General features: G+C 39.1%; 1 protein-coding gene across 3 annotated transcripts in view; it reads left to right on the top strand.

Annotated features, from left to right (window-relative positions):
* The window catches only part of RASSF8 (Ras association domain family member 8), a 90736-nt gene that overhangs the window by 49507 nt on the left and 16891 nt on the right, over window positions 1–24338 (top strand). For all 3 annotated transcript variants that reach the window (XM_030040788.2, XM_030040789.2, XM_030040790.2), the window contains exon 3: window positions 19482–19677. In XM_030040788.2, the coding sequence (XP_029896648.1) occupies window positions 19575–19677 (103 nt within the window). In that variant the 5' untranslated portion in view covers window positions 19482–19574. The remainder of the gene's footprint in view (window positions 1–19481; window positions 19678–24338) is intronic.

Consider the following 24338-nt stretch of genomic DNA (forward strand, 5'->3'; position numbering starts at 1 on the left):
GAGATATATTAAAGTATACCTCTTGTTGACTTGTGGTGTCAGCTTACTTCTCTACTCACTCTCTCAGTAAACCCGTATGATTTTCTTGGCTTCAGTATGTGAGCCATATTAAAGGTGAAGCACTGCTCATACTTCTCTGTTGCTGAAAGCACTCTGGCAGTCCATGTCTAAAGCATGTGTAGGCTATGTTCTGCCATGCCATACATTAGTGATGCATTCATCACTATGATTTGCTGGCCAATATGCTTGTATGTGCTCTAGCTCAGCTCCTGATTTTGTGTATATGTAGACAGTGCAAGCTGGAGGTACAAATAAATGTACATGGTAGTACAGAATCTCAAACTCAGGTGTGACAAAAATGCCTTTGCAAATCTGTTGAGTATCTTTACATGCTTTATGTGCATGTTAACAGGGTCATTTCAGCCACGTGAGAAGTATCTTTACCAAATGTAGTGTTATCAGAGATTTTTGGAAGGGTTTGTGTGATTTATTTATTGATTCTGAAAAACAACATAATGTGGGAGTCCTTGCCAGATAAAGTCATAAACCTTTGCCTACTATTCAGAACATGCAAGCTACGTAATCCCCTCTCCCCTACAGGTACTTTTCTCACCTTTTTCACGTAATCATACAAAGTATTGGGAGGTCATGTAGTCCAACATCCTACTTAAACAGAACCATCACCAACACAGTGTAAAGTCAGCTGTGGATTTGGTCTGTCCATGTCTTGAAAACCTACAGAGGTAGAAGTTTTTGCAACCAGCCTGGCTAGCCTGTTCCAGGGCTGCCCTACCCTCCCAGGAAAGTTTTTCCTAATATCCATTTTGAATCTCCATGCTATCCCTGGTCTTCAGAGCTCTTTGGATGCTGGTTGGAATGCTCTGTTCTCCCACTGTAGCGTGCTGGGGTCCTGGGGGAGTTAGTACTCTCTTAACTTCCAAACAAAATATCTTCAGACACTTCTCAACAGAGTAATGACTAAACAAAAATACTTGAAGTAGTACTGATAACCTAGCTTCTGTTGAATATGTATAATGAAAGCTTTTTGGTAAGATTTAAGACTATTTCACATCTTGGTGTTGAAATCTACTTAATTTGGTGAGGAAGAGAAATTGCCTTTCCTTGTTTATTTTGTATCTGAAAGACTAACCTTGTAGTAAAAAGTACAGTGGTTTTATTAGAAGAAAACGAAGGATAAAGACATCAGCAGCGTATTGTGTAGTTGACAGTCTCTAGTTCAATCTCTTCAATATAGCCTTAAAGAGTTTCTTTAGAGGGTTGGGGTTTTTTGGGGGAGTAAGGGGTGGGGAGTGAATCTTTGCTGTCTTCATAGCTAAAGAACCTCATATTTTCTTCACTGAAGCATAGCTGTATAAAATATAAAATTTAAACGTGAATGCAGGGAACCCTGAGAAAAATAACTTTTAAGTAGCAGTAGTTTCTGTCTCACAGCTTGTGTGGTCTGAGGAGAAAATATAGATTTCTGCGAGTAACATATTAAACTTTCCATTTTCAATTCCATAGTGGCTATCTAAGTCTTACCCTATGTGCAGTTGATGCAAAAGCTATGGCTGAACTGGAAGGAGAACTTTATCTAGAAAATATAGGTGGTAATGCAGTTTTATAGTAGAATCTCAAATGCCTTTACTTTCCTGGGAGATGTGTCAAAAGTACCTACAGAATTACTTAAATCACCAACTTCTCTTTGCTATCTCAGTGCCAGTAACATGTTATGGAAGTTCTTTACAAGTAAAGAAAAATAGAGGTTTTAAAATAACATGGAAAAGGACCTGTATGTCATAGTCTATCACAAGTGGTTTAGATTATCTTTTTACTGTGATGTGTAAAGTATATGCTGTTAGAGGTTCTAAACTGAATCCATCATGGATGTTTTTTTTTTTTCTTACCTCAGTTCTGAGGTAATGCATAGCATTGGTAAAACATGTTCTTGAGCTGCAGTAGACCCCTTTGCAGGGGTATAAAAATGGTGTAAATGGGTATAAAGACATGTGCAGACATTATAATAGCACAACCTTTTCCTAGGTATACCAGTAGTGCTTTACCTGCTAAGTTTGCACAGAAACTTAGGAACATTGAGAAAAAGTGCTTATTAGTCAAATGGATGTGGTATCCACTCACTTGAAAGCTTTTAGGAATGCACAAGATGGTATGAGTTTGTTTAATTTTTTTTTTTTTTTTTTTTTTAAATAAAGGGTAGTAAAGTAGCAATAGTTCCTCTTAAAGAGTGTTTCTAAAAACACAGAGGTAGACTGGAGGTTGAGCTGTGTATATGTCTTGGTAAGCTTGGGCAAGTGTTTCTGATGCTGAATTCTCTAGTTTTTAAGCTAGGAAGATTTGAGCATTGCAGTGTTCCCTTAGCAGTTCTGGTTGGTTTTCATTATGTTCACGATTTAATGGAACTTGTGTGTCTCAATACTTTATCCCATACTCTGCGCTTGCTGACATCTGACGTTTGGCCTACTTGGATTGATTCCTCCATTAAGCGAGAGGAAGGTTGTGCCTGTTTGACAGTTTAGACGATAAGCTCCATTGGCAGTGATTTGTGCTAAACTGGATTTGAATTGAATTAAGGTTTCCTATTTTTAATTAGGCTTTACATTATGTCTTACAGTTTTGCATTTTCTTCAGCTTTCTCTTGCTGTAATGAGTAAATACCTGTGTGTAATTACTCATTATGGCCTGTTAGCTGATTTTTATGTTCTCTCAGGAGTCATGCAGGGGATTTGGAGTGTGGGGTTTGGGGGTTTTTTGAGTGCCAGTGCTGGCTAAATATTAAGACTGTAGGTTGATCTCTGCAAGAGATTTCCTGTGGTCTCTACACAAGTATTGCCGTAGGCCAGTTTTAAGGATCTTGGAGCCTGAAGCTCAGTCTACACCTTCACTGGTGCAATTTTAGTCTCTTTCCTCATGTTCTTGTAATGAGCTGGTGCTAATGTCACAGGACATAAGTAGGTTAAGAAAGTTTTGTGCATATCTCATAAGCTCTGTTTAACAAAAATTTCTTCATGCCTGACTATTTCAAAAGTTTTAGGGGGAACCTGTTGTCTTCCAGTGAGTGTGGAAATAACTTTGTTCTGTGGTAGACTCCTTCCGTTTAAGAAAACCAGTGCTCTCTACCACGGTGTTCGGGCCAAGGCAACATCTGTGGCACTTCTGTCTGACAGAGACAACTTCAAGGTTAAAACTAACTATAGATTAGATAACTAGGGTTGAGCTTCAAGGCAAAATCCTGTTTCATGAAGTACTTGAAGGGCAACTTGACCTCTGCAATCACGTTTAAAAAAAAAAAAAAAAAAAGATTGGAGCCTGAACATTATCTACCAATTATATTGTACTGGACTCTACATTTCCTCTGATCTTGCAACATCACAAGGAGAAGTGTGGGAAGCAAGAAATCCTAGTCATTATCCATTAGCATAACAGGACGGAAGGTTTAACTGTTCTGACTGCTCCCTGGATGCTGAAATCAGAACTTTATAACAGTTTGTGGTGCTGATTAATTAGAACAGTCAGTCTTACTTGATCCATGACTTAAAAGTTGCTTCAGGTAAGCTAAACACTGACTGTTTAACTTCCTGGTTAATATGCATGTGTTTGTATTAACCTGCGCTTATATGTTGACAGGTGATAAGAATCATAGAGCAATTTAGGATGGAGAGAACTTCTGAGACTGGACTAGATGATCTAGCACTTGTCCAAAGCATGTCCTAAAATGAAGCTGAAACACTGTTGTTTTGCAGTGTTCTTTCTTCAAAATTTGCTGTCCCTGTGGTATATTAAAATACTGAAAATCTAAAAGATTATCAGTGAATTACATTTTCAGTTTATTGTTTAGTATGAAGGTGTGTCTGTCTTCAGGCTTTCTTTCCTCCCTTGGGTTAATGCTTTCAGAATACTAAATGATTGTGGGGTTTGGGTTTTTTTTTTTTTATAAAAGCTTAACTTTCCTTTTTTTCCTGTTATTGAATAGCTGATGCAGGGATATACATCTCGTCATGTTTTTAGTCACTGTTGATCTTTTAGAGTGTTTGAGAGATGGCTTTTGTGTTTCACCCTCTGAAAGTTAATCTAATACTCACCTGGTGGTACTGTACTGGAGACCCTGATGCATACTTTTCTCTCTGTGCCTTGGTAAACCTACAGTGTGAGCTGCTTGAGTTCTTGTCTTTGCTACCAGGACTGTGTATGCATTTCTATGAAAGGATTTTTTTTAATCCAAACTCTGTAAGCAGTATTAAGAACTGAAAATTGTTCCATACCATAAGAATGCCTTTAATTACCAGATTTGTAGAGCTAAAATCCTTCTTGCTTTTTCCGCAGTCTCATGCACATTGGGGTTTTTTTTGGCTTCATGACAGCAAGAGGAAGGATACATGCTGTCATCTACCATAATACTTATCTGAAAGTAAAAGATGGGGTTTGAGGCCCTTCAAGCAAAAAAAAAAAAAAGGCTAGAACCCTGCTCTCCTGCTTCAGGGGTAAATGCTCTGAGCTACTCATGTAGTCTCTTCCTTGTCCCTGGGTCTAGTATTCAAACCCAAAGGACAGAATTAGGTACTAAAATTCCTGAGAAGGACTTTGAGCTGTGAATGTTCCCCATCCTCACCCAGCCTGACCGAAGAGCTTGAACACGAGAGATGCGTTTGCAGGTGCATCTGCCTTGGGGTCGGGGGGGGGTCTTTGGGCACACTGACACTCGGTGGCTGTCCTTTTGCTGCACTGGGTAGGGAGCTCTGGTGCTGCAGGTTTTATGAAGTCCATTCCTGGAGCCAGGAAAGAATGTAGCAATGTCTAGTGTGCCTGTAAGGAAGTCTTCCCCTTGGTCTGTCTTGGTACCAGAGGATGTAACCCTACAGAGTCGCTTCCAGTCAATGTCATTCATTGCTGTCTTAAATACTGCTTTCTAAAGCTTTCCTGTCCGTTCTGGAAGTTAAAGTGCTATCAACTGGAGTTTGGTTTCAAGCTCGAAACCATGCTGCTCAGATATATGTTCTGACACTGCTACTCTAAATAATACTCTTCAAAGTGCTCAGACAGCGGTGTATTTGTTTTGATGTGAAGGTAAGAACTCATACCCCCATCTGCTTTTGCATTTCTGCAAGTGTAATATTTGAGGAGTGATGGCATGTGGAAGAAAGCATTAGAACTCAGGCAGGGCTAGTGTCTGATCTTTTTTCCTGCAGGTTTTCTTGGCATGTTTATCCTTAAAAGTATGTTTTGACAGAGCACAGCAGTTATTGTGCCGCTGACAGTGGATTACAATATTGTTTGTTTAGGATTCAGAAGTCTAGTATTAGATTGCTTCTTGTCAGCAAAGTGCAGGATATACCACATGGTGTTTGCACATGGAAACAGTATGACCCCAGCTGTAGCAGTGGAATTCAGATAAAGTGATACCGTTCTCTAGGTTTTTATTTCTCCAGTAAAAGGCATGAGATTGTATGAGTATAGCTTTATGCTGTAGTTGAATGTGCCTTACCTTTGTGAAAGCAAAGATTTCAGAAATAGCTTGGTGGCATTATACTCTATCTATGGATACACCTGGTATTAAAGCACTACTAAAGCAAGAAAATGTATTACCAATATTGAAAGCTCTCAAGTTTGGTTAGTTCAGCCTAAATGTTTCAGCTTCTTATATCTAGGATCCCAGTGAGCTTTTGTAAGTGGAAGGACTGCAAATAGTTGAACAAGCAGGACTTAAGCTCCAAAGTCATTTTTAATTAAAGGGTTTCTCTTCTGCGGACTACTCCCACATAGAGGGTTGGAAACTCATAAGTTTCCATGCATAGAATTTTTCTTTATTCCCTTGGGAGGACAACAGATTTGGCCACCTACAAAGGATGCAGATATTGCAGTGAAAGCAAACTGCTTCCTCTCCAAGCATGAAAATAAGAGCTGAAAGTTTTGATTGTACTTTTCTTTTTGCAATCCAGGTGCAACATGATTTCATTTTACAGAGAAATCCAAACTACTGCTATCTACTATTGCCTATGCTGGTTGCATACACACAGATGAATTCTCAGGCAATGATAGTAGCTGTTCCAGGTCAAAGTTTAGGCTGGTCAGTATGTCAAGGAGGGAATTGCACTCAAATTCAGATTGTGGTGAAAACACACTTTAAAGTGACCTTAATGTGATCTTTAGGTCAGGGGACTGGATTTCTTCTATTGAGAGCAGGTTTAATCCTTTCTTTTCAAAATGTTGCTGAACTATATAGCGTCTAAAAGCAAAAAGAGAAAACCAAAACTTTGTATGGAACATTGCGAAGAGCTTGTTTTTCTCTTATCAGTATGTAGCTGTCATGGTCCATTTGAATCCCTCATCTATAGGACAACATAACTCTGTAAATTAAGCTTTATTTTATGATCTCATTAGGAAAGAAAACAAACAAACATGATAAACAAGGGCTCAATCCCCTTTGCACAGACTAGTCTAACACGTGAATTGGCTAGTTCATCACTTCACTTGTGAGGTTTCTAACTCACAAGTTCTCAAATTCATAACTCGCAACTCATAGCTTGTAACTCGTGCACCTATGAGCAAAATAGTTACCTAGCTGACGGTGAGAGTGCTCCTCCTTTCTCCTCCGTCATGGTGCAGGCGTCCCATATATCACACCAGGAAGCACGAAAGCCACAGCAGTCCAGCTGCTGTTGGATCCGCTTCAAAAGCTTTTTGGGTGACCTGACGCATTTACACCTTCCAGCTTGGAAGTTTGGTCTATACTGTTTCCACAAGTTAGCAGATTCTGAAGAAACTACCAGACAAGCAGTATGCATGGATTATGGCTGCAGGAGACGGCAAGCTGCAGATGGTAATGGCTGCATAATGACCTTTAGCTCTCTCTGGTCACTGTGTCCTGCCTACGTGTTGCCCTTGCTTTGACCTAATGGTGCTGCTCCCTGCATACATCAGGCCTTAGCGTGAGCTGTGTGTTAGCCAAAATCTGAGCGGGAGTTGAATGAACACACTAGCTTGTAGGCAGTGGAGCTGAAAGTCTCTTCTAGGGGCTCAGGGACAGTCTGGGATCTTCCCATTCCCAGTGGAAGGCCACTGCTTTGCAATCCTGCCTCTTCCAGTGCCTCCTTTTCAGAGATGTGCAACTGCATCTCTACAGAACATGGCTGTTTCTGAGTAGTAATACCCTTCAAGGGACTTCAACATGGGGTACCTTTTATGTGCACAACTTACTACTTATGCAAGAACATTTCACTCAAATGACAAAGGCTTGAGCAAACCAGTTCTCCTGGTCTTGAATGAATATTGAGAAGCAGAATCATGAAATGCAAAGTGCCATTGCAAATTCTGTTACAATGCCTAATTTGCCATACTTGGTTTCTAGCAGATAACCATTAAATTATTGTAACCATCCTAATATATTCCCCATATAGTATACAATAGACTTTAGTATAAGTTAATCATAACAATTGCATGTGTTGTCTGTACATCTATCAAGCTGCAGGATATGCTTTCAATTATTATATGGTCTTGTTCTGCTCTTGTGGAGGTTGCTCAGCTCTGTCAATGCCAATGGTTGCATTGTTTCCACAGCGGAAGAAAGGAAGAAGGAGAAGGGAGAAGATCATGAAGACTTAAATCAATGTTGGTTTCAGAATCCTGTTGTTTGCATGTTGGACTTTGTTACAGTGCAATCATTTTGTGAGGAAGGATGGTGACACTAGAAGCTGTTTCTGTAACTGAGATGAGGAGGAGAGAAGAAAGCAGGACGAGGAGAGTTCTTTAGGTGACTAAATTGCCAGGGGTTCCTTGGAAAACTTGAAGTTCACTCATAAAATAATTAACATAAAGTTTGTTTGCCCTTAGAATGAAAACATGCAGTGAAAACCTTAAGAAAAAAAAACCCAGAGGATGGGGATCTTGGCAAATGAGATGAAAATTTTGAGTTGCTGGAGTACATCTGTTTTGGGCCACTCCATTTGAGGTGCTTGAAGTGATTGAAGTTGCAGAGCCTGAGGCCTTGGCACTTTCTGGAAATTAAGGCTGCTTGAACATATGAAACACATAGAAACATGTGCTATGTGAATAATTTTAAATTAGTTGCTATTGAAACTATAGGCCTTTATTGTCACCTCTTCAGTAACGCAGATGTCCCAAGGTCTTGCACGGTTCTGGGGGTTTTTTCAGAGGGGGGTCATGGGGTGGGGTGGTGGTGGTGGTTTTGGTTGGTTTTGGTTGGTTTGTTTTTTTTTTTCCCCCCAAGCTGGCTTGCATTACATGCATATAATGTAAAACTCTATAGTACTCTGTTTTGCACAGAAAACCAAGAAAACTTGATGTACAACTGTGCTAAAGATGTCCAAACCACACAGAATGTTGAACTGTTCCCCGGGATTGCTAATGTCTAATATCTTCTTTACAGGAATGGATACCTTCTCTTTGATAAAGATGCTTAGAAGCACATGGGCAATTTGGACATTGATGTTTAATGTGGCTTTTCAATTTGCTCATTATAAAAAACAGACTTTAATTCTCTTTTCTGATATCTTATACTTCTGTAATTGTTTTTTTACTTTAAATATCATGTTTGGGATGTCTGGACTCGTTAATGCTTTTTATTTTGGATAATTTTAGGTTTTTATTTGCTCACTAGCTTACAGTTAGGAGAAACTTTCTGTGGGCACTCCCCCTTGAGTTCTTTCCAGGATTTAGATTCCTTGCTAGGTAATTGTGCTTAATAAGCCATTCTGGCTGCCTAATGTTACCTGGTATTGTACACTTCCATAGCTGCATATCAATAAAGATTAGAAATCCCAGCAACCACTTCTCATTTAAAAGAAAACTGGCCAGGCTCTTTGCAACATATCTTAACAAAAAGTTCTAAATCCTTAACCCTGTCTGTTAACTCATTCACTGCAGCTAATGGCTCTCCAGATGACACAGCCTGTGCATGTTTCTGTGGAGAGGAGGAGTCCACAGAAATGGATACTTCTTTTTTTAAGTTTGGTAAGAAGGAGCAGTGGAAACTGAAAAATGTCCTAATTGGATCTCTGATTTTTTTTTTTTCTGTTTCAAGAAAGAAATGCAAGCTGGACTTTGTACTTCATAAGCAGTATGATGGTAGCCCAGAGAGTACATGAGCACCTCAGCTCTTCACACAGCATTACTGAGCACCTGAGATGGACTGTATGTTCCTCAGTACCAGTGCCTGGCAACCCAGACACCTTATAATTAAGTTCAGAGACATATGGTAAAGATCCACCATGATAGCAGGAATGATGTTAAAATTCCTTCTGGAGGGACAAGAGTACTCCCCAAAGGCTTGATTAAGTCACTAATCTTCTGGATGCTTTCCAGGAGCTCTTTAAGCAGATCACTGTTTGTCTTGGTCTCCCTAAAAGGCAATAGAACCCCTGAAAGGAAGGTATGCTCTGCCCAAGGTCTGTAGGGCGCATGGAGATGAGTAGAATAAGATCAATTAGCATGAAAAGCTGTAGAGTCACAACATGCCACCCGTTCATCCATTGCGTTTTGGTAGGCCCTGTACAGTAGTAGGTTAAGGGAGAATTTGAAGGAGGATAATGAGGAGATTTAACCAGCAACTCGGTGGAGTTTCTCTTCTATGCACATGTCTGAGGTGACTTTCACAAATGAACCATCAAGTGGTACTGTTCACTTGGAAAAATAAATGAGAAATAAGAAGGGTGGAGATGAGTGTGGCAGGACTTCCTGAATGAAAATAAGTAGATCGCATATGATGTGCTGGAGAAGGGGGAGGGCTTTTTTGCACACTCTGCTTTTGGCAAGTCTGCTGACTCCAGAAAAGTGTCCTGACATCATCATTCTGGGCAAATGGACAAGATGGGATTGCTGAGGGTGCAGTGAGGAGGAAGATGTAGTCATTAAGACTTGAGCTGAAAGCCTGTAACTGCATGGTCAGTAATGAAAGGCTGTATCTCAGAAGGTACAAAATGTAGACAGTGTCTGAAAACATGGGGGGGAATCGGTAAGTGGAAAGTGGTGCTGGCTTAAAAATTGTTGCAACAGAGAAAGAAGATAGGAACAGGAAAATGAAAAACTGTTGTTCTTGCTATATTGAATTTGACCTAACATCCATTTTCCATTGGTATTGCAGACTGTGACATTTGTTTACTTGCTGTCAATTTTTTGGCATAGAATCCTGTTTTTCCCGAAGAGCTCTTTGCTGGGTTAATCTATGAATGCCGTATGTGATCTTTGTAAGACTGCTTCCCAAGGGGAAGTAAGTGTGTTTATAGTGATGTTACTCATCTCTATGCTTCTTGCCCCTCCCAGTGAGTTTTGGACCACTTAGGTGAGTTTTAGCCAAACTTAAGAGAATTAGTAGTTTAGAAAGTATGAAGTTTGTAACAGTTCTCCTAAAATTATTAGCTGAATAGAGATACCTAAGTATACTCACCTCTTGAAGTGGTATTGCAGTTCCACATCCATTTTGAGGCAGTGTGGCCAGTTGGCCAAAGCAGTGTAGTCTTAGCTTGGAGCTGGCTGTAGCACCACCACAGCACTGAAAGCAGGACTATGGAAATTAAGTAATGCAATTAGAGTATTTTAGTCCACAAGCTGTTGCTGTGCATGATGATCACCTCAGATTTTGCTCTAATAAATAAAATTACCCAAGCTCACAGCTGTCTAAAGAGGGGAGGTACTTCAGTGATCCAGCTGAGTCTCTGAACAGCATAGAAGAAGCAAAGAAGTTCTTTTGTGCTTGGGGAGACATGGAAGTAGGCATAGCCAAGTGTAAATTTTGGAAAGGGATGGATTCCCCCCCCACTCGTTTTTCTTACTTGCTCTAACTGTTTAAAGAATCCTTGTAGAAATATGTTCTGTTCTGTCTTGCAGACTCTTCTAGATTGCCAGGAGAGTGACTTGAATTTTCTTAGATAATGTTTAATGAATAATGTAGCTGCTCTCTGAATAAAGTTTTGAGATTATAATTTTTTTACAACTGTTATGTTGAAAGTGTCTCACCTTATTTCTGTTTCAGGAATTGCATTTAATTAGTGAGATTTCTTTTCAGTAGTCACGTAGTACCATGGCTTTAAACCATATACCTAATTGACTTTTAAAACTTCAGCTAATTCAAATTTAAACAGATAATTTAAATTGTAAGATCTTTTTATTTCCTAAATTCTCCAATGCAAGCATGGAAGTGGAGGAATGGGCTCATTTGCACGCAACTTTCCCAGAAATGTAGTGGAAGAGGGTGCTGTGTTTTGGTCTATATATTGAAAAGTGGGAATTATAATAAGGTTTTTGTATGTTTTTCTGAGCTTTATGAAGGTTGCCCTCAGTTTGCATTTGGAGTCCAAGGAACACCTCACTTTGACAGCTGTGGCTGTAGTCAAGTGACAAAGCACAGCAAATGTTGCATGTGGGCTTGACTGAAGTGTAAAGAACAGATCAGCTCTACAAAACCAAGAGTTAAGCCAGTTCTTGCCAAAACAGAGCAGATGACCTCATTGCCATTAGTGTAAATATCGGCAATTGCACACAAATGTCTTCAATCCTTCAACTGGCTCTAAGTGTTTGCAGACAATCCGTAAGGGGAGAGGGAAATGTTGAACGGGTGGGGCTGTGTCTTCCTTGAAACCAGCTGAGAGAATGACCTATTTTCTCTCCTTTGAAGCTAGGGCATCTAGAGGTGTAAGGCAACTTCGAAGCAAGCTGTGTGTATTGTAGCTTTCATTTAAATATTTCTGCTACAATGAAATAGCTTGCTTATTCCTCTGCTCTTTGTTTTGTTTTCTTTCACTCCCACACAGTATTTAGACCATATTAGAGATGTATAAATGTGACTTCCCCTAATGTTGCTGTTGTTAATAAAGTTGTGGTTGCTATTTTTTTCAAATGCTCTATGTGTTTGATACTAATGAAGAACAAATACTTACAGGGCTTTGGAAGACATTACAGTGTAGTAAATGTCTGCCTGTTGACTTGAGATGATCAATCACGAGATGTTTGTTTAATGCATATGACTTTTTGGAGCTGTGTGTCACAGAATTTATATGCAGTGCAGTCTCCTTTCCTAACATCTGGAAGATGAAAAGTGGTCATCTGCCACTGAATAAAATGCATCCTAGCTGCTAACTGTCTTAACCTCTGCTGTGCTGCTACCAATTATCCAACCCTTGCTAGAACAGTGGTGAAGCAGCGAGGCTTTCTGAGATGGGTCCGTTTAGTCCTGCCTCTCTAGTAGGATTGTGATGTTTCATATTGATAAACTTGTTAGTAGCTGGAATACAGAGCGAGGAAAAAGAGTGCTTTGTGTAAAACCACCTGCAGATGATACTTCAGTCCTAATCCTGAAACAGACTCAAGGTTGGGATTTAGTGATTAAGCCTGCTTGAACTGGATTTAGACTTGTATGAAAATAAATCCTATCTCAAGAGCTGAAAGTAAGCACTGCATCAGATATTGTTTTGATTTGCTGGTACATATCCTAAATACAATGCTCTTAAGTTTTAAACTGCTGCTTTGAAATTGTCTGACTGAAATCTAGTTATTGGAAGCAAAGATCCTTGGGACTCTCACTTGAGTGCTATCACCATCTCCAAAATGCCATTGGGTTTTTGTACTTCAAGTCTGTGTGGAGTTAGATGCTTTTTATATCTAATCTTGGGGAAAGGAGAGTACTAATTTCAGAGTTGTTGTTCCTGTTGAATTAATTCAAGTGTGAGAGTGTGAAACTTACTGTTGAAAATGCAAGGTTAAGTTCTTAACAGTGACCAAATAAAAAGAAACTTTAATAAGCCATCTGTTTCATTAGCTCACCTGCTGGTTTGTTTTTCTTTCAAATGTTTTGTAGTGATTTGAAAATGTTATGGAACACAGTTGGGCCAAGCCTTGTGACTTCAAAATTGTGAGTCAAGATACAAGGTGTTACAGGCAGTGATGGGTTCTGAAAGAATTGACACTCCAGCCATCAATTTGTATTCTTGAGAGAGGGTTGGAACTTTGTTTTCTATGAAGGCATGTGAATTTTAGACACAATCTGTGATCATGAAGCTTTCTAGCTACCTCATCTCCTGTACTCCAGCTCCCTAGCTGGTGAGTCCTGTTTTATGCTGCAGTTAAATCATTGCTAAATAGTATCTTGGGCTTCTTCAGTTTGTTACCTGTAATCATGAGTCAGCTTAATGAAGCTAATTGATGACAGTGGAGGAAGAGTGCTGATGCCTTGCTAATGAATTTGGGGATGATCCTGGTATACAGGTGTGGCCTTCAGCTTGCTTGTTAAAGGTCACTAGGGACAGCAAAGACTTGGATTCAGCTTCTGTCTCTTTTGTTGGCTAGGGAGGAAAAAAAAAGGGGGGGGGGGGGAAGGAGAGAGGAAGAGACAGGTTGTGCTGAGACCTGAGATAGCAGTCACTTGTTTCTGTGTGTCTGAAAAGGAAACAAATTATGTCTTGGATAAAGATGGCTTAGAACAACAGACAATGAAAAATCAAGACATGCAAGGGTAGAGATTAAAACATTGTGAGGGAAGAAGATGCCCTAAAGACAAACACACTTCCTGAAGTCAGAGATCAGACTGAGAATTAAAATACTGAAGATAAAAGTATAATTTTCAATGTGGAAGAATTATTTTAACTATTAACTCACTTGATTGTTGCCATTAATAAAATTTATCTTTGAAAGAGATGACAAAAGGTGTGGATGGATTCTTTACCCACTCTTATCACTCCCCCACCCCCAAAAGAAAACAAGTTAATAATTCTTTTTGGCCAGTTCTACCAATACAAAGAGAAGAGAGACTTCCAATTTGATTTTTTTGTGCTGTAAAGATTGTAGCTCAAGGAGAGGTGGGGGATGTTCTGTAATTCGGGAAAATATCTATTGTAGCATCCCCTGCTTCAAAACAATGTTTCTTTTCCTCATTTTTTTTTTCCCCCACCATATTGTTAGCTGCATTGCACAAGAAGAAACTGCAAAGCAAGCAACAGCTCCTGGACTAGATAGCTGAGGGTTCTTGGATGCAAGTCAGCTAGTCATTTGTCTGGGAAACTGGGGCTTCTGGGGAATTCTAGGTTATCTGGAGGCAAGATCTCTAGCAGCCATTGCTGCTAGAAACAACCTCGTGTAGTGCAGAGTTTGTACAAACTTGCATATCGGTGCTGTTCTGTCCTCTCACAGGTAGTGTGTGTGTGTATGGTTTGCATGTGTCTTGGATATCACTTGTGGCATCTGGATTTTGGCCTGTTTCACACAGACATGTGTTAGACCGTCTTTTGGCCAGTCTCATGTGAGGAGAATTCCTTGGTGCTCAAACTCTCTCTCAAGCTCCTTCTCAACACTGTCATCTTCATGGTTGTGGGACCTGTGGTTTGTTTGTTTTAAGCAGTGCTTATTATCTCTGAGTGCTCTTCTGGAATAGCAAAAGAGTAACACTCCACAAGAGGAAATTGCTTAGTGCCACTAAAAAATTTGGATGCTACCTCTGTGTAAACACTTTCTTTTCACAGAAAGTTGTATACTGATTTCAAAACTATAACCTGTTCCTTTCTAGTAAAATTTTGTGTGCAGAAGAGTTTCACTTGATAGCTTGACTTGACATGAAAGGTTTTTGCCCATTTAGTGATAGGAAGCAGTGTATCTTGTAGGATATTTCTCCTTCATCAGTCTAAGGGAGGAGGTAAATACTAGTTAGCTTGGTTCCAGGAGCCAATTCTGTATTTGCAGTCATCTTCATCTGCAAAATGTTGCTTTGCTCTACACCAGTATTCTTATGGTAGGGAGGATGTGCCAGATGCCTCCCTGTTCACAGGGGGTACTGTCACACTCTTCAGGATGGTTTATAAGCTCTTTCTGGGTAGCTGAACTGGCTTATTTGTACTTGGGTTTGGTTTGGTTTGGTTTTTTTTCTTTTTCAGTCAAGCCTGGCTTGCACTAACTAACTATTCTTATTAACAGCTTCCAACCTGGGTGGAACAAGCTGCCTTTTTGTTCGGAGCCCTATCTGGTGTCGTAATAGGGAAAGGCATGGAGCACAACTTGGCCATAGTGCACAGAGAATGAATGAGAAATAAAGGGAAAGTGCCAAACTCTAGAGGATGTTATAGCTAACTATGAATAAAAGTGTGCTCACTTTTAAGTATACTAAACAACATGCTGATTATTTGGTGGGGGAAACAGGAAGTTACTGAAGTGGTTGGTCAAAATTCTCCAGTTGGCTTCAGCTGCAGCAGGATTTTAGCCCCGATTTGAGGTGCATGCTGCTTTCAGATGCTGTGAACCTTCTAAAGATTAGAAATGAGGTGAAATCAACATCTTAATTTTAGCTCTAAGGGTTTCTCATGACTTAACACTTATGTCAAGGATAGATAGGTTTTGCAAGCATCTGCTTGGAATATCTCTTTTTCTCAAATACAAGAAAAGCCCTTCACACTTCGTCAGTTCTGCTGGTCTTCTGTGAAGTTGCAGCCTTTTTGTAGTTTGTAAACGAGCTGTGAAGAGGTAGCCAAATAGTAGCATAGATGCGTGTGTGTATATATGCTGGATTTTTCTTTACACTTAACTGAACAAATATCTGAAAGAGCAAGATATCATCAGCCAATTAGGATAAAAGCAGAATTTAGGGAAAATTTGGTCAATGCGTGGCAAAAAATGTAATTGAGGAGGCTTCAGGCAAGGTAGGGGAGAACAAAAAGCACATGGGAGAGAGTTGGGGAGAGGAAGTAGCTGGGGGACACCAGATTTCCGATGCTTGGTTCCAATCAGAAATACCTGTCACTATGGAGCTGATCACTGAACAACTAGGGGGGAGGCTGTGTTCAGAGGCATGCTTTGGCTTGTGTGCCTCTCCTCAATAAATTCGCTTTGCATTCCTCTTCCCAGTCGTTGCTAAAATAAGAAGTTATGCATAAGGTGAACTAGTTTTGAATTTACGGGACTGTGAAACCTCAGGTGAGCTTTTTTCCCCCCTAACCCTTTCCGTTGGCTTCAGAGAGAAATTTGTATGGTATTGCAGGTAAGGGTTATTTTGCCTTCTCTATTGCAAGAACACAATGTACAGTCTGGACATGAACTTCAGGTTGAAAAATGTATTTGGGACTGTCAGAATGGCCCTCAGTGGAAAGGCAAAGAAACTATTAATGGGGCATGAGTTAACTGTCAGCAAATAAAGAGCTGCATACACATGAAGGAAAACTAAATGCTAATAAAAAGGTTTTATAGAGTTATAATTGGGAAGCAGAGATAGAGATACAGCCAAAAGGTTTTCTGGTTTTCAGACCTCTCTGTAAACTTCTACTGCACAATCCTAGAAACCAAACCAATCCTAGATTTTTTTTTTTTCTTATTATAGATTAGCTTTGCTTAGAAACTATAATGAGACACAGTGATTTCACCACATAGATCTTACACTTCTGATGTCTGTGTGTGTTCTGTTTTTAGTGACAGGTGCCTCAAAGAATCCCATTAGCACTTGTGGGGCAGGCACGCAGTCCTTTAATTCAGCCCTGCATATTGGTCTGATGGAAGCACATACCACAGGCTGCTTTTATTGGTTCGCTATCACTATTCAGTCTATTAAAACTATTTGCCCTGTAAGAAATGAATGGAAATATTTCCCTTGAGCTCGGACTGTTTCAAAGACACTTTGTTCAGATCACCTGCTGCTTTGGTGAATGTTGTTTTCAAAATTGGAAGTGTCAGCAAATATTTCTTTATTAAATAATGACTCTCTTTAGTATTTTTATTTAGTGTTTTGGCATTGTTTTTTTTTCTAAGATGGACAATAGGAAAACAGATGACCAAAACTGATCTGCACTGAACGTAAGACTGTACATTGTGTGCTGACTGGGGGGAAAAAAATGCACTTGCTGGCTTGCTAAATTGAGATAATACTTTGAATGTTGACAGACAGAAAAACAATTAGAGCTGTCGGATGCTTTGCTGACGTGTGTGTTGTCACATGGAGAGATGGCTTGTTTTGTGCCAGTAAATCTGAACTGTTCAACTCTCAGCAAGATATTAAGTTAATTAATAAAATTCCTTATGGCTGGGCTTGGAATGTGAGGTCTGTTTATTTGTGAGGACAGCTGGTCCAGGAATAAACAACGGAGGTCACTGGTGGGGCCTGTTAGGTGTTTTCTCAGTCACTGTTATATTACAGGCTAGTAAAAGACTTTCTTCTGCTTAGTTTATTGGTACGTTAAAACGGTGCTACCTGACTAAAGTATTTCTGTATTTGTACACTATTAATACTTGTGCAGATAGTAGTTTTCTTTGAAGTATGTAACTTCACGTGGGAAGATGTTTATTATAAAACTCCTTGACCTCTTTGGGTTTTCAGGTGCTTACTCATGTCTCAAAAGACTCTCTTTCTGTATACATGGGTATTCTTAAAAGTTATCACTTTTTTGTTGATTAATTATACAAGCATATTTGAAATCTGGTTTTACTTATACATTTGGACTTAACTCATGTTTCTTTTGTTTTCTAAGCGGGTACTTTTGGACAGGGACTTTGGTGTGTATGTGCTGGGCTGACTTTACAGAAGACTTGCTTAGTGCTTCTCCACTAAAGCTTGTCCTCTGACTGTGGTGTGACCCCTGTGGCTCTAGCAGGCTTTGAGGTGTGTTGCTGCTGACTGCCACAACTTGTCAGGTGGAGATCAGTGTGTCTTCTGGATCACGTGTCGATTTTTATCAGCTGCTGAATGAAGTATTTGGTTGTAGAAGGGAAATCATCTTCCACTCTAGCTTGAGGGCTGCACTAGTACATCTTTTTTGATGCAGAAAGAGGTGTTCACCAGGAGAAGGCAGCTCTGATTAGACTGTAAACATGAACTGTACCAAGTATTTGCTTAGTTTTTCCTGCACCATTTCTGCCTCCACATGCAGTTCTGTTAAATCCATCAGCATCATCAGATTCCATGTTCCTTGTGTAACCCTACCCTGCTTGTCTTTACTAATCTCCTCTAAATAACTTTCAGATTTCTTTTATTCTGTTCCTGTGTTATCCATTTTCCTGGTACTTAATTCTTCAAAAATATTGTCTTTAGTTTTATCACTTTATCCATATTGGATTACCTGAATACATGAGCTTCTTTTATCGTATTATCACGGTTTATTTTTCCTCTATCTGCTTAAATAACCCAGCTATCTCATTAGGTTTTGTTTTTAAAGAAAAATCATCATTATTGGTGGTTGGGTTTTTGTTTCGCTTTTGGGGGGAGTTTTTATATTTTTAAAACAAAAATTCTTTTTGGAGTTTTTACTTAGAAACTTTTGAAATTCAGCATCTCAGCAGTTCCAGTTAGAAATTAACTTTTGTGAGCCATGGTGCCAGTGGATCTGTTTATGCAGAAGAAAAGCAGCCCCTGGAAAAGCTGAACTCATAGCAAAACCACTAGAGTTCAGCTTAGTAATTAATCTAGTAGTTAATAGATAAACATTGAGCAGCTTGACTGTTGGTAACAAGACAGCAGAGGGCAAATGGCTGATTGCTAAGTCCTAATCTAGCTCCCTAGGTCTCTAACTTTATTTCTGCGCTTCAAAGTTTTTCTGCACTCAAATGCCAGAAAGAGACTTTTGGATTCATGGGATTTCTTTGTTTCAGAAAAAAGCAACCCCCGACTGGTTGGTTGGTTTGTTTGTTTTTGGGGTTTTTTTTCATTTACAAACTTGGGGTATTTTCTTATTTTAAAATGAAATTGGAAGCTAGTATACCATATTAGCTGGTAGGAGTGGTGTTATTTCAGCACAGGCAGTAGAACCATGTTCGAAAGTGAGAACTGACTAGACTAGATTGTAGGGCTTGATTTTTGGTTTAGTGTCATTGGAGTGCCTATGGAAAACCTCAGCACATTAGCTGAAGTGTTTTCTTACAGAACCAGCGCTGTGTTGGCAGGGGTTAAACCACCACTACGCCGCTTTCTCTGATGCATCTCTCTGTTTTAGAGAAAGAGACAAGCAAATGTCTGCTTGCTTTCCTTTCTGGGTTTTCCAGCATAAGTACTAAATGCACAGGTATGTTGGGACTAGGAGCCTTCAGCTGCTTCTTTATGGAGAGCAAGGTTGGACTCTCACGGATGGCTGTAATTAAAAATGTTTCCCCCTTGTTTTGCTATGCCACCACCTGCTAGGAATTACTGAACAAACACTGAAAGCATCTGTAACCAGTCCCTTGAGACATCCAGGCAATATATAAAGGAAGAGGGGGCACCTGTTAGTGGAAACTGTTATGAGTTTAGTCCGGAGTTGTTTATTTAATGCTATTCCTCTTGGTGCTCTTTTTGTAATAACTTTTAATATTTTAGGAAATAAACTGTAATGAAACTTCTGGTATGTCAACAGAACGGGTAGACATTGCTAAAGCATGGGGTGTTTGATTCCTGTTATTATTTTTAAAGAAAGGAGGCTGTGTTGCCTCTTCAGCTTAGTAGATGTTAAGGTGAATTTGTTCAACTTTTTACATTGGTAACGCCTCACCATAAACACCAGGATTTTTCTCTCTTCTAGCTGCTGAGAGAAGTCTGCTGCATTATCTCTGGTATAGCTGCAAGTATGACTTGACCGACTTGCATTCATGGCTCTTGGATGATCTGGTGAACCATGGAGCTCAAAGTATGGGTGGATGGAGTCCAGAGAATTGTGTGTGGGGTCACTGAAGTCACAACATGCCAGGAAGTTGTAATAGCCCTTGCTCAGGCTATTGGTAAGTACCTCTGTCAGCTGGGTGTCTGGGAACTGGGGTGAAGCTTTTTTTATGACGCTGAATTGAGGGGAGGTGGGGTTGCACTGAGTATCAGTAGAGCATGAACATATAATGCACAGTGGGATAACCCTGCAGTGTAAACTTGCAGCCTTTGTTTTTGAACCTGCTAGAGTGATTAAAAAGAAAGAAAAGAAACACTTTGAAATCTATAAATTTTCATTCACTACAAATTTGTTCTCTAAATAATAATATGCTGCTATTTGTCATTGTAAATACAGCCTGGACTAAAGAAGGTACTAAACTGTCAATGTTTTGAGTACCAAAGAAATATAAAACAGTGCAAAATAACTGCTTGGCTTTCACAACCTAATGATGTTCATTGAAATTACACACGTTATAAGTATCCCTTGCTATATTGGGAATAGTATAGATCAATGAAATAGATCCTTCAAGTTCTCCTCTTACTCCTGCAAGCCACATAACTCAGTGCTAATGAACAGGTAACTTGAAGTCTGTTCGGTGTTAGCTATTTGCTGAACAGTTCAGTGGAAAAAAAAAAAAAAAATTCCTTCAGGCTCCTCTACAAGAAAGAACATTCCTTCAGTCTTGTCAGATCTTTCTCAGTGATTGAGAGCATCCTTATGAATAAGCCTCAACTTCATCCCTTCAGTGCTTCCTATGCTGAATCTTATTCTTTGCTAAAATTTTATAATTGGCTTTACATACTATTTAAATTTAGACATTAAAACTTATGTCTTACCTAAAATTAAATTCATAATTTAAGGGCTAGCTTTTGCATTTTTCAGTATTCCAACCATTTTGAAAGATTATATTAGCAGTCTGACTCGATTGCAAAATAATAATTTTCTAATAAAAAACAACTTAGGGCCATGAATGTCAACTAGATACTCTACCTGTAAGCATGAAGTCAATTTCTCTGAATTTGTGATGTTTGTTTATTTAAATGTGTACTTCTGAACATCATTTCCATATACTTTCATCTGATGGAGTAGAAGACTGGCACTTTTTTATTTTATATCTTAAGGGGATTGAACACAATGCTAGCATGTGTATACTCTTATCTATATGCATCAAATACCTTTTAAAGTTTCATTTTAAAATTGTAGAAAGTCAGTATGTCTCTAAAATCTTTTATTTGATGGTTAACTGTTAAGTGCGCTTTTACTGTTTATATTAGTTGCAGCTTTTCATTTAATGCTAATTGGTTTATGAATTGCTTGCTTCCATATCTCATTTTCTGCCTGTAGGCTTTTTAAGACACAATTATGCTAGCACGATTATTTCCTAGTAATGATTAAGAAGTGTTACATATTTAGAAAAAATAAACTGCTTGTGATAGACTTCTGTTCTTTGCTTTCAATATCTCTCATCCTGTTTCCTTTGCCTCCTCCCACAAAACAAAATATTTCAGACTCCCAGTTCTAGACAATAATTTAATGTTCTCCTGTGTAATTTCTCTTTGTTTTTTCTGTATCTTCAGTTATTAGCCTGAACACTGAAAAGACTCCATCAGCCTTGGAAACACACACAGTTTTTGTCAGCTGAGCAGACTTCCTTTTCTGTAACACGTCATCAGTTCCTCTGGGCATGTGACTCTGGTTCCATGCAGAGATAAATTTTAGTTGCAACCAGAGCCAAATTCAGATAATCCTTTGGAAACTCCTTCCTGAGGGAAATATCCTCTTTAGAAAACACCTAGAGTAATTGTGCTCCAATTTCTCTCTGGGGCTGCTAGGACAGTATTAAACACCATGTAAATTACACTTGCGTGTCTTTGGCAGATAGGGCTTTTCCAACCCTCCTGTCAGGCCATTCATCAGAAAAGCAACCATATGTTTGCTCCTTTGATTTGGCTACAGGTACCAGCTTACTAGGAATATTTATCCCTTGAATTTGAATGGGAATCTATTAAAATGTATCCTTCTAGCTCTCACCTGACATTTGGTGGTGGAAAGTAGCCAGTCTTAGTTGGCTTCCTCCTTGGTTGGCTCCAAACTCATTTTCCATTTTGCAGTCTGGCTCCTTCAGCAGTCGCATAGCTTAGCAGGACTCAGTATTATTTTGTCTGTCTGTTGGTCTGTCTGCAAAGTTTTTGAGATGCCCCTTTTGTTTTATCGTGTCCTACAGTTAATTGCTAGGTCCTTGACTTAAAAAATACAACACTCACACCCCCCCTCAACACAGCCTTCTTCACTGAGCCTGGAATATAAACTGTAATAGGTATATGTTTAGTGTTGAGGTGCAGCATCTGGAATATCTGCAAATTAACTTATTGTATAGCCATATCCACTGAAGAAAGCACAAGCCAAAGATACTTGTACACTTTTAAGACGTCTATAGTTCAAGAAGCTTCACATGGACAAACCAAAGCTGTCTCTACTATAGAGATATGAAAAGTAAAGCTTTACAATGTGTTTCAAAAATAGAAAAATCAAAATTATCTCAGAATGGGTTGTGGTTGAAAGGTACCCCTGGAGATCATCTAGTCCATATCTGTTGCTCAAAGCAGAGTCAGCTAGAGCAGGCTGCTCAAGACCATGTGCAATTGGATTTTGACTATGGCCAAGGATGGAGACTCCACCACTTTTCTGGGCAACCTATTCTGGTGTTCAGTCACTCTTACTCTAAAGCGGGGGAGGGAGGTGTCCTTATGTTTAAGTGGAATTTCTTGTATTTCAAGAAATTTCTTTTCCTGTCACTTGATCAAATGCAGGGCCTTGTCTACTGATCTCCCACTGTGAGAAGAGCAACAAAAAGGTTTCCATCTATTTCCTTTCCAACTCTTCCTCGTGTTGTGGAAATTCAGTAGTAACTTTCTTCAGGACACAAAAGCATTCTTCCTTATTTATCTATTTATTTATTTATGCAAAGACAATGACTTGTGTTGTAAATCGCTAGGGCCATTTTAGCCAAACAAAAATAGCAAGTCATGGCAGGCTGTCCCCCTCTGTAGAAGACTATTTCCCATAACCAAAGTGTAGCCTAATCCTTTGGCAGTGGAGTGCTGTCACTTAACTTGCCTGCTAATGTTCCTTGACCTATTCCTTACAAATTGGTATCTGTCGCTATTACTCTTTCAGTGAAAAGGCCTGCTTGTCTCTCTTCCTTTGGGGCTGTAGTCCTGATGGATAACATTTGTGTTACCTGCTCATGCATTATGATTCCCTTCCCCTGATGTTGCCCATCTCTTGATCATTGTGGAATAGGAAATGATTCTACTCCAAATTTCTGTACAAATTAGGGGTTTTGTAATTTCCATTTGGCTTGAAGTTAAAGGGTTTGAATTAAATCTCAAACCTCATTGTTTAAAACAAAAAAGAAGGGAGAGTTGTCATCTTCGGTGATCCCAGTAAATGTTGTTTTAAAAATACATGTATATAATTTAATGAATGTGTGAGAGAATAATATCAATTGGATATAATTTTGGATACTGTAATTGATTATGTCTCTAACTTAGGAGGAGTTAGAAATGCCTTAGCTGGAGGGAGGTTTGTTGGAATTCTGTTCAAGACAGACATAAAACTATCCAGTTACAAGTTTCCAGAGAGTGAAATCACCTCCCACTGGGATCTTGAAGAACACTTGATATTACCTTTTATGAGTTTTATCCAAGGCTGCTTTTTTTTTTTTTTTAAAAAAACTCAAGCTGCTTGCAGATTGCAGAGAGGAAGATTTGGCCTTATAATACAAATAAGAGAAGTGATTGTTGCATCATGAGAAACTAAGCCCTGACCAAAATGTAAAAAATATACCACAGCTCACAGTTTAAATGGAGAACCATGAGTCTTGCTCTGAAAATATTTTTGCTAGGAGAGATGAGCTAGATTTTATCACATCCATTATTGTCTATTTTAAAAATGTACATTTGACAGCAAATTCTGCGTGTTTTTCTGCTTCCACTAGCTTTTCTGTGCATGCTGTGAAAATCATGCCAGAATGGCTTCATATAAACATTGCTTGCTCATTTTGATTCCTCTTCTCAATTTGGGCAACTGAAAAACAAATTAAAAAAAAAAAGTTACTGATACTTTTCAACTGTGTGTATGAGATGGGTGGTGAATCCGGTCAGGGGTCTCTTTTGCAAATAGTTGTGTGTGTGTGAGCGTAGTGGCTCCTCTCAAAAAATCATTGTGACGCTGAGAGGAAAAACAGATGGTATCCTAAAAAAGTGAGCTAATCATGTTAGCTGATAGTTTAGGCAAGTGTAGTTTAACTACAGAAGATTTTTCTTTTTTTAAATTGGCTTTTACTGGGTGTTCTCCATTCAAATCTAAAAAATAAAAATCTTCCAAAGGAATATGTTGATGTATAGCACAGTCACAAATATACTTGCCCTGTTTATTCAAAAGTGGTGTTCTCCCATTTCTAGCCCCTGTGAGGATTTTTACTCCACTTGTTGTCATTTCTTTTCTCTCTGGAGACTAGAGTATCAGAAGAGTATGAGCAACACTTCACTGAACAAGAAGTACAGCTGTCTCTTTTTAAAATTAAACAAATGCAGCTGTCAATTTTTTTTATTGCAATTGAGTATTTTTCCTCAAAGATAAATGGGGTGTATTTATGAAAATAAAGCACAGATTTGTTGATGATGTTTCAAACATGCTTTACGGCATTGTGAGGCTCAGCCAGAATTGTATCTG

The sequence above is a fragment of the Aquila chrysaetos genome, chromosome 17, assembly GCF_900496995.4.
Source record: "Aquila chrysaetos chrysaetos chromosome 17, bAquChr1.4, whole genome shotgun sequence".
NCBI lineage: Eukaryota > Metazoa > Chordata > Aves > Accipitriformes > Accipitridae > Aquila > Aquila chrysaetos.